At 36.9% G+C, this 11,210-nt stretch overlaps 1 protein-coding gene across 1 annotated transcript in view; it reads right to left on the reverse strand.

The window, feature by feature from the left end:
- Positions 1–10,346: 10,346 nt before the first annotated feature.
- LOC143035654 (acyl-coenzyme A thioesterase 1-like) overlaps positions 10,347–11,210 on the reverse strand; it is a 27,239-nt gene continuing 26,375 nt past the window's right edge. Inside the window, exons 5-7 of the mRNA XM_076202521.1 lie at positions 10,694–10,702; positions 10,541–10,549; positions 10,347–10,397 (exon numbers count right to left, since the gene is read on the reverse strand). Coding sequence (XP_076058636.1) covers positions 10,347–10,397; positions 10,541–10,549; positions 10,694–10,702 — 69 coding nt within the window. The remainder of the gene's footprint in view (positions 10,398–10,540; positions 10,550–10,693; positions 10,703–11,210) is intronic.

The following is an 11,210-nucleotide window of genomic DNA, read 5'->3' on the forward strand; positions in this document are numbered from 1 at the left end:
GAATTTTTCTCAGGCTGATATAAACTTTCATTTTCAATTCATACTATTCATTTATCTATTTCATTTACTTGTTTTTATTTATCGTTTATTAATTTGCTCATTTCATTTTCCACTCATACTATTCATTTATCTATTTCATTTACTTGCTTTTACTTATTGTTTATTAATTTGCTAATTTCATTTTCCAATCATACTATTCATTTATCTATTTCATCTATCTATTTCATTTACTTGTTTTTATTTATTGTTTATTGATTTGCTCATTTTGTTTGCATTGTTTTATGTGTTTATTGATATTTTTTGCTTATACTTATTCATTCTTTTATTTGTCTACTTATTTGTTTATTAATCTATTTGTTCATTTATTTATTGTATTTTTTTGTTTATTTCTATATTCATTTATTCATCTATTTATTTATTCATTTATTCATCTATTTATTTATTCATTTAGTCATTGACTTGTTTATCTTCAGTGCTTTCCTTTGATGATCGTTCACTTGTTTCCAGTGACTTTAGTGCGCTAAACTTTTTACATTCTTTGTTCTTAAGCTTCCATCAAGATAATAAAATCGTCTGACGACAAATGGAAGAAATGTAGATGACGTCATTCTAGGTTAGTCTATGTTGTGTTGATTAATTAGTACAAGTGTTATCCCAGTTCTAGAATAAGAGTGTTTTGCTATACTGAACTAATTCCACCGCGCGGTGACCGGAATATCTAAGAAGAACGTCTTGATTATGTTTAGTCTAAGGAAATGATACAAACTGAAAACGATCGAACTATAATGAAAAAAAAAGTGAGAAAGAACCAAATAACGAAGAAATGCGAGAGAGAAAATGAAAACAGAATAAATAAGCGTAGAAAACAAAGAACAGAAATAAGAAAAAAGAAAATAGAGGCTAAAATGGAATAAAAGAAAAGGAAGAACAAGGACAAGAACGAAAAAAAGAAGGAAAATAAGAAAAGAGAGGAGAGAAATGAGAGAAAATGTAATAAAAGAGAGGAGAGAAATGAGAGAAAATGTAATAAAAGAGAGAAGAGGAATAAGAGAAAAAGTAAGAAAGATAGAAGACGTAGAGAACATAACTGGAGAAAAAATGAGGAAGCCAAGAAAATGGGAACCCTTCTTGAATGAGTTTAGAAAATGGAGGGAGCATCATCCACTGCAAATATATTGAGTGAGCATAGAGAGAGAGAGAGAGAGAGAGAGAGAGAGAGAGAGAGAGAGAGAGAGAGAGAGAGAGAGAGAGAGAGAGAGAGAGAGAGAGAGTCAAGCAACAAAATTAGGAGAAACGGGGAGAGGGGGAAGAGGAGAAAGACAGATATATATATATATATATATATATATATATATATTATATACGTACGTATACACCCACACGCATACACAAACACACACACACACACACACACACACACACACACATATATATATATAATATATATATATATATATACATATATATATATATGTACATATACATATACATACACATACATATACATATACATAAAGAGAGAGAGAGAGACAGCCCTAGTACTTTTCGGAATTACTCTACTTTGAGGCTTTTTACTCTCTCACTCTCACTCTCTCCTTTCCTTACTCCCTCTCTCCCTCTCTGAATAACTTACTAATCTTACGAAGAAAGATGCTGCTCCTAAATTCTTTTCTAGCGTAACTAGTTTTACGCTTGGGTGATCGTTCTCACATTCATTTTGGCTTGACTAGTTTTATGCTCGTTTTCTATTACGTTCCGATCGTTACCATTCTTATCCCTTGGCTATGATTAAATACTTATGAGACTCTGTTGAGGAGAAGGGCTGACGGTTCTATTCGTCTGAGGGAGTTATCTCATAACAAAGAGGTTAAATTCCCCAAATTATATTAGTAATCATATCATTATGTTAGTAATCATATTGAATTGTGTTTATATGATCATTGTTTGAAGTTAGTTACAAAATCTAATCAAACACAATTTACCATTTCATATTAGTAACATCTTTTTAACTAAATACAAAAACTGCATTCTTGACAGCGTCACATAAATTGTTTCCTTCTCCGCACAGATCGGTTTGAAAGTAGTTGGTGCTTTTAGATTCTGAAGAAGGAACAGATACTAATTTGGAACCTTGACGTCTTCTATCATTCCCGTATTGTTTTCCTCTGTTCACATCTAATTCGAATTATTTCTTTCCTACAACCTAGTCTCCTACAGTCAAAACAATGGTTAGGTGATGGCTTTCTCCAATTTTTTTTTAACCAATTTACTTGTCTTTCAGAACTGACCAGTATCTGAGATTACCCTCGTTTGTTTGTTTTGTTATCTTTTGTCTGTTTATTATTATTTGCTTGATTCATATATATTATTAGTTATATGTCAATTTATTATTATTTACTATTTACCTGTTTGTTTATTATTTAACTACATATGCATTTATTCATCAATTTATTTATCATTTATATTATATTTTATTTACTTATTTGTTTATTTATCTATTTATTTATCATTATTATAATTTTTTCGCATCCGACCTAGTTATGGACCAAAAGGTCTCTCCTCTCGGCATCCTCCGCCTTTGTAATCCTTTGTACTTCTTGCACACCTCCCTCTTCTCTGTTTTAATTGAATTTCTAGCTTACGGATCCTATCTCTGAGTTCATTCATCTCGCTGCCATCTGTACCATAATCTATTCTTGTGGTCCCGTCTTGTGTATGGCTGCCTTTCCTTCCCCTCATATGTAACATGCTTACTGGTGAATTTCATCAGCACTTGCAAAATAAATTGGTCTAAGAACACACATACACACGCACATACACATACATATGCGTACATATACATATATATGCTCATATAATCAAGGTTATTTCAATGTCATTATAGACAAAGTGTTTTATATCATAATGTTTTCGAACGTCAACTGAATTTAGTAAATGGCAAACCATTCAACACAAGGTCAACATGGGTCTTTACTGAATACTATGCCTTGGTCGATACGCTGTGTAATGTAGAGATTAATGTTTGATAACACGGGTAAATGAAAACATATATGGAGGCAGCAAATGCTTTCGTCAATGAATATGTGTGTGTGTGTGTGTGTGTGTGTGTGTGTGTGTGTGTGTGTGTGTGTGTGTGTGTGTGTGTGTGTGTGTGTGTGTGTGTGTGTGCGCGCGCATGTGCACCTACGATGAGGAAAGTAGAACGGAAAAGAATATGGGCTTGGGGATCAAAGATAGCTGAGGGTTCTTAAAACCTCTCCTACCATATTTATCACATGTGCACGGGTGTATGTTTCTGTGGATATGTATATTTGTATGTATGCATGTAATATGTGCGTGTCTATGTATGACGTATATGTAGAATAAAGTATCATTTAGTTTTCTATGAACATCAAATCTAAAACACATCCACTTTTATATCAATACATAAAAAGTTAATGTGTTCAATCACAATGGCGAGTTTTATAGAAAGGAAAGAGAAAGCAATTAATTTGGAAACAAAATTATTTAGAAAACGAGCGACCAAATACAAAATGTATCATCACTGTACCAACACCAAATAACTTCCGAGAGGCGTGGAGTCTAAATGTTTAGTAAAATGACTGCAAAAATCCATTTGTAGGTTACAAAGTATTAAGTACAGAAGGTTACCCATTGTCATAGCAGAAGTTGTGGTATAAATCTGATTGACAATAAATTTAGAATAAAGAATGCAAAATGTAATCAATTCGTTTATAGCGGTAATAGAGAATGACAATAAAATCAGGAACGGGAACTTTTGTAAACATAGAAACAACATCAAATCTACTTCTGATTTCTATTCCCTCAGGCCGCATGGTAATAAGCTTCCTATAGCCAATAGTATTCACTATTTACATTTGTTCTGGCTGGCACAAAACGATTTTATTCAACTCAAGAAAGTTATGTGAAGGTGGATTAAGAGGTTTCAGAATTTCCTGGTGAAAAATTTCAAGAAAGTTAATATGATCAGTACCCAAACACAAGTAGATGAGGAGAATAGTAGTGATGATAAGAACCTGCTTGGGAGGGGAAGAAAGTAACAAAGGCAGAGAGAATAAACGCAAAAGTGGAACAAACTAGAATGTGTGGATAACTGGTGGTTTAGTGGAACCAGTAGAACAAGGTTTTGGGTCCCAGTAGTGAACGAAACTTGGAACCATAGCAGTGGAGAATATCCCAAGAAAGCAAGAAGCTAGATAGAAGGTCCACTGCCGCCGATGCTGCTGCTGCTGTTCTGAAAAGAAGAATGCTGAGAGGAAGGAGGAAGACATCGAAGGAGGAGCAGGTGAGGGGGCGAGGAAGAGGGAAGAGAGCCAGAGAGGAGAAATTCACACACAATGTGGATCTAGGGAAGAAGGAAAGGATGCCAATACGCAAGACGAGGCTGGATGAGGAGGAAGCCTACGAAAGGAGGAGAAAAGCGAGCAGGAAAAACGAAAAAACACCCTTCCCGATCGACATAGCACTCAACAGGAATCCGACCAACAGCGTCTCATAAAGTAGGGGCGTTCCGTTGCATTTCGTTCGCCTTGACGCCACCAATCCGCTCGGTTCCCGCGCACCTGAGGCGGTACCGTCGTCTGCTTAAGGCGTCGGAAGAACTGGCCTGTCTGGCTGTACGAGCATTTCATTAAGTCACATATCACTATTCACTCAAGAGTAATAGTGAATGTATTGATTTCTAAATCCCGAGAGGAAGTATGCATGGCTTTTCAGTGTATTTTTTTAGTCGATCATTCTAATTTAAAGATATTAACAAGCAGAAATTACGTGACAGTGTCTCGAAAGCCGAGTAAATTAGTATTTGGTTAAATTCATAAGCTACGAAGCCTCAGAAAGAAGATTTTTTTTCCGAGACGACTGGAGCAAAAATGCTAATCCTTAAAACAGCTAAAGTCAAGTATTTAATTGCCCACACTACCCCCCCACCTAATCCCATTTTCACCATTTTACTCTCTTGTAATTCTGGGGGACCTCTGCACCAAACATATCACGTCACCTGCCCAGGAGTTCGACCGTTCATCTACAATAAAATGTAATCTGAGGTGAGAAAGCCGACTTGGCGTAAGTGCTATTCGTAGGTAAGTCTTGTCCCAACTGCTATAACGGCCGGTCCTAAGCTCCTGCACCTCTCTTCATATAGGCCCACCTACCCATCGCCTTGACCGAAAACCTACAGACCTTCAATCCATAATCATTTTTTGTTATATGCTGACCAAAAGACCTTCCAAGTCACCAAAATGCAAAACATTTTGAAATGAAATATTAATTTCTGTTACATACATCAACCCCTTCGGAAATTAATGACTACACCGCTCTAATGACTGCTTCCTTTAATGAACATTAATTCTTAATCATCTGAGCAATGACCTGCAATCCTACAGGACCACATACATATAACATTATATGGAAAACACCCAATCAAAATCAAACGTAAAGATCCTGAGATGCTTAGAGTCACCTACGAATTTGACAAGGCAGTAAACGCTCATACTTAACCTGACTCCGCCTACAACCCGCCCTGCGCATGCGTTTTGGGGACTCGTCATGGCAAATGCCAGGTACCTCTTGGCAATGCGTCTTGTAGCAACGAGTAGAAGACTCTTACTGTGGTGTTTCGTCTATCCCTTAGGAGGAGAAAGAAATGCAGTTGAAGGAGTCAGACAGTAAGCATGTTCTATGGAATGTGGACGAAGTTAAGCGTCGTATGTGTCTGCCTGAGAACCTATAGGCTTCTAGGGGTGTGAGCCTGTGTGTGTGTGTGTACGGACTTGATTGAAAATATGCTCAATAAGATTATGCATATAAGAAACTGCCTCTTTGCATCTGTGGGTCAAACTTAGCTTTACTGTTGCTTATGTTGTCTGATTGCATTTTCTTTTCAAGTCCAAAGCATCAATTCATGTGTGGAAAACTGTACTTCCTAATATACTGTACGTCAAACACTTTCTGTTTCTTTCCATACCCTCTGATCTTTTATCTGTTATTAAAGAGGTTTTCTTTGTCGATGACGCCCTTTTCTGCCATTATTTCAAATATCGTCATAGCAACATTCTGTTCTTTCATCTATTGTTAGCAGTTCTCCATGCCTTCGTATATTCTGTCAACTAGGTTGGAAACCATTCTTTTAGTTGCTCTCTGAATTCTCTTCTTTTATTATTTTTGGGTTGGGATTACACAAATACAATGTGTGTGTGTGTGCGTGATTCACAATGGTCTTGGATCACGTGTTAGACTCGTGATCGACAGCTACTTCCCTCCAGGAAGAGATCTCAGAGCTCGTATATGACCAATCTATGGGTAATGCTGTGACCTTACACGCACACACACACCCAACTCCCCACCCACGAGAGTTAGAGTAACGATTCGCAGGGCAGCGATACTGAAATTATTTCAGCCCTGTTCGGGATTCGAACTCGGACCGCCGTAGTGGCGGCCGGGAACTCTACCACCGCGCCATCGAGTCGTGTGTGTGTGTGTGTGTGTGTGTATTCACTTGGTCTTTGGATCACGTGTTGGACTCGTGATCGACAGCTATTTCCCTCCTGGAAGAGAGCTCAGAGCTCGTAGGTCCGATCTATGGGTAATGCTATGACCTTGCACACACACACACACACCCAACTCCCCGCCCACGAGAGTCAGAGTAACGACCCGAGGCACAGCGATACCGAAATAATTTCGGCCCTGGGCAGGATTCGAACTGGGTACTGGGAGCACTTCTGCTTCCCAGCCCAGTTCAGCGCTCTACCAACTGTGCCACCGAGTCGGTGTGTGTGTGTGTGTGTGTGTGTGTGTGTGTGTGTGTGTGTGTGTGTGTGTGTGTGTGTGTGTGTGTGTGTGTGTGTGTGTACATAAATAACACGGTGAATGCAAAATGCCGTGGTATAGGGAAGAAAGTACAGAAGCATAAAAGAGGTCGAGTAGAATACAAAAGGCTGGAACAGCTTTTTTGGGGGAGCTTACAGAACACTGTCGGGAAGGTAACACAATACAATACGCGGTCGAGGGGGAAGAACGCAAGAGCGTAATGATGTGACTGAATCTTTTATTAATTCTAGTTAACATTAAAACCCCGTTGATTATGTATATGTATGTGTATATTTGTGTGTGTATATATATATATATATATACATATATATATATATATATATATATATATATATATATATATATGCAAAACAAATCACTTAACACACGTGATAACAATGTTTGCAGAAACCACTTGGAAAATAAAATAAATGAATACCAAACGTTTTCGTCTATTCAAGAAATCATCAGGGTACAAAGAATACAAAAAAATGAATAAAAATCATAATATATACATAGTGGCAGAGGAATTTGAGACGAAAACGTTTGGTATTCGTTTCTTTTATTTTCCAAGTGATTTCTGCAAGTATGCATATTTGTATGTATATGTACACATAGAGAAAATGAAAGGGTATAAATCAGGGAATCATAATGCTAAAGAAGGTGTCTTTTACTTTGGATATGTGAAACTAGGCTGGCATATGGTAATCACAGAAGCTCACGATGTACAAGAAGCTAACATTGGATATCATGAATATGTTGATTTTGAGTCTGTATACAACATAGGCATAAGAGAAATAAATAGAAAGATTCTGATTGGCGACAAGTACATGAATGATTCATTTGAAATTAAAATGGTAGAGCAAAGCCCTATCAGTTGCAGCAAGCCGCTGTTTTTGTTGTCGGAGGGATGGGGGTGGCGATGTTGGGTCACCTCCTCACCTGGATAGGGCTGTCGAACCAACGCGACATAGGCCGCGGCGGGCCATGGGAGTCGAACTCAAGACCATCTGGCCATGAGTTCGACACGGTATTCACTGGGCTACAGAAGTAGGTAATGAGCATAATGAGGGGGTGTACATGAAGACTTGTCACCCCAGAACGCCCACATGAAGAATCGTCACCCCATGAGATCCCACCTGAAGAATTGTCACCCCAGTACGCCGAATATCAACAGTGGAACAAAGACTAGGTTAGGTTAGCTTAGGTTAGGTTAGGTTGAATGAGGGTTATGCTTATTGTCATCAACTTATACAACCGAAGAATCGTAAACCCAGGATGGCCCACATGAAGAATTGTCACTGTCGAAGTCTGGGGTCATGATTCTTCATGTGATTCCAATAAGGAAATACCAAGATATTTTGGAATGCCTGGACTGGATGAGAACATCGTCTCTGATTAATGTTTGCAAGCAGTACATTCTTTGAACGCAAAGATTCAAGAAGAACTGATTCGTAAGTATACATGGAAGCTTGGCAACAGAAGCGTTGCAGATATTAAATAGTACGATAGATCATGTGATTCACCATGGTTTTGGATCACGTGTTGAATTAGTGATCGATAGCTATTACCCTCCCGGATGAGAGCTCAAGGCGCATATACGCCCGATCTATGGGTAATGCTTTGACCTTACACACACACACACACACACACACACACACACACACACACACACACACACACAAATAAATAAATAAATGAAAAATAAAAAAAATTAGATTTGTAGTGCCATCTCGCACCACAGTGATGCTGAAATTATTTTTATCCTGGGCGGGAATCGAACTGCTGTATTAAGGGTTGCGAGCGGAACCACTACGCCGTCGAGCCGTGATTGTGGATTGAAGAGTCATGGCAAGGACGCTCGATATGACGTTGATGACGTGATCAAAGGTTAGCACATTGAGTCAGTATCTTTCAGTAAAAAAAAAAAAAAAAAAAAAAAAAAAAAAAATCGAGGAGAAAGAAAATTAGGCGTATAAGAAACAAGTACATTTTGTGGACAATATCTTTCAGTAAAAAAAAAAAAAAAAAAAAAAAAAATCGAGGATAAAACTAGGCGTATAAGAAACAAGAAAATTTTGTGGACAAAATGTTATCTTTTTCATCATACATTCATTGAAAGAAATTTCAAATTAGGTTTTGTAGGACAAATGTATGATTCTGTCCATGAAACACGGTTGTGTGACAGACGCGGGGCAATTTTTGATACATTCGAAAATAGAAAAAACGCAAATACGGTAATAAATTGTGAGGAAACTGAAGAAGACTTATGTGGCAAGGTAATATGAAAGATGAATAAGGAAGAAATGAAATGAATAGAAAAGCACAACAAAAAAAAAACGGGATAAATGGAAGGAGGAGAAATGTCATAAGATTAGAAGTGATTAGAAGCGGTTAGAAAGGTTAGAAGTGACAATGAAAAAAGTTCAAGGTTTACAAAAGGATTACAAATGAGGAGCATGCCGACAGGAGACCTTTTGGTCCATAGCTAGGTCGGATGTGAAAAAATTATAATAATGATAAATAAATAAACAAATAAGAAAATATAACAGCATAAATGATAATAAACAAAATAAATAACAAGTGCATAGGTATAGTTAAATAATAAACAAACAGGAAAATAGCAAATAATAATCAATTGACAGATAAATAATAATAAATTAAAATCAAGCAAATAGGAATAAACAAACAGACAAATAATAACAAACAAATAATATAAAATAAATGGCAGGCATCTTGCTTAGGCGTTTCTCTACTGGTACTGGTGGATTGAGAGACCAGAATGATTTAGGAAGGGGAGGGAGAGAGAGAGACAGAGAGAGGAGAGAGAGAGAGAGAGAGAGAGAGAGAGAGAGAGAGAGAGAGAGAGAGAGAGAGAGAGAGAGAGAGAGAGAGAGAGTGGGAGGGAGAGAGGGAGAGGGAGAGAGAGGGAGGGAGAGAGGGAGGGAGAGGGAGGGAGGGAGGGAGGGAGGGAGAGGGAGGGAGAGAGAGAGAGAGAGAGAGAGAGAGAGAGAGAGAGAGAGAGAGAGAGAGAGAGAGAGAGAGAGAGAGAGAGAGAGAGAGAGAGAGAGAGAGAGAGAGAGAGAGAGAGAGAGAGAGAGAGAGAGAGAGAGAGTTGGACGAGAAAGGAAATATATCTACTGGTACAGGTTGAGAGTGTGACCAAAATTATTCCGGAAGGACAAAAAGTAAATAAATAAATAAATAAATAAATAAAAATAATAATAATAAAAAATGAAAAAAATAGTTCTTTAGGAATAGTGCAAGCGTACAGGGGATAGAAGAAAACGACTGAGAATGTTAAAAAGAACATGAAACATTTCTGGAAGCACGTGAATAAAATTAAAAAGAAGAGAGAGAAGGAGAGTATGATTAGTTATAACGAAAGGGTTATCTAACAGAAAAAGTTGAGGCTACAGAAAACTGGAGAAATTAGAATTATATTAGTCTGAAAACTAAAGAATAATTGTCTAATTCTATACAGACAGAGCTTTTTCTTTATATCCTAGCTTTACTTTCTAACTTTTCTTTGAAGAACAGTTGTTATACTTTATACTAACAAATTTATACTGAAAATTGGAATAAGTAAAATTATAGGAGTCTGAAATTTAAAGAATAATTGTCTGATTCTATATAGACAGAACTTTTTTTTATATCCTAGCTTTAGTTGCTAACTTTTCTTTGAAGAACAGTCGTTATACTTTATACTAACAAATTCATACTGAAAATTGAAGAAAGTAGAATTATAGGAGTCTGAAATTTAAAGAATAATTGTCTGATTCTATACAGACAGAACTTTTTCTTTATATCCTATCTTTAGTTTATAACTTTTCTTTGAAGAACAGTCGATATACTTTATACTAACAAATTCATGCTGAAAATTGGAGAAAGTAGAATTATAGGAGTCTGAAAACTAAAGAATAATTGTCTAATTCTATACAGACAGAACTTTTTCTTTATATCCTATCTTTAGTTTATAACTTTTCTTTGAAGTCGTTATACTTTGTACAAACAAATTCATACTGAAAATTGGAGAAAGTAGAATTATAGGAGTCTGAAATTTAAAGAATAATTATCTGATTTTATACAGACAGAGCTTTTTCTTTATATCCTACCTTAAGTTTATAACTTTTCTTTGAAGAACAGTCGTTATAATTTATACTAACAAATTCACACTGCGTATTCGGAAATGTGTTAGTCTGGCATTCGCTTTGTTATGGGTTCGAGTCTCGCACTTTTTTCCAATTCCCGTCAGAGACTATTACCTACCTCAACAGTCTCAGAAGCGCATAATAGAGCAAAGGTGACGGCTTCGGCCGCAGTTAAGCGCCTCCTGGTGTAGACTCCTCACCTTATTATTGCTAACCACTAATTAAAGGTAA

Source organism: Oratosquilla oratoria, chromosome 19 (assembly GCF_046742065.1).
Source record: "Oratosquilla oratoria isolate Oo_2021 chromosome 19, ASM4674206v1, whole genome shotgun sequence".
Classification (NCBI taxonomy): domain Eukaryota; kingdom Metazoa; phylum Arthropoda; class Malacostraca; order Stomatopoda; family Squillidae; genus Oratosquilla; species Oratosquilla oratoria.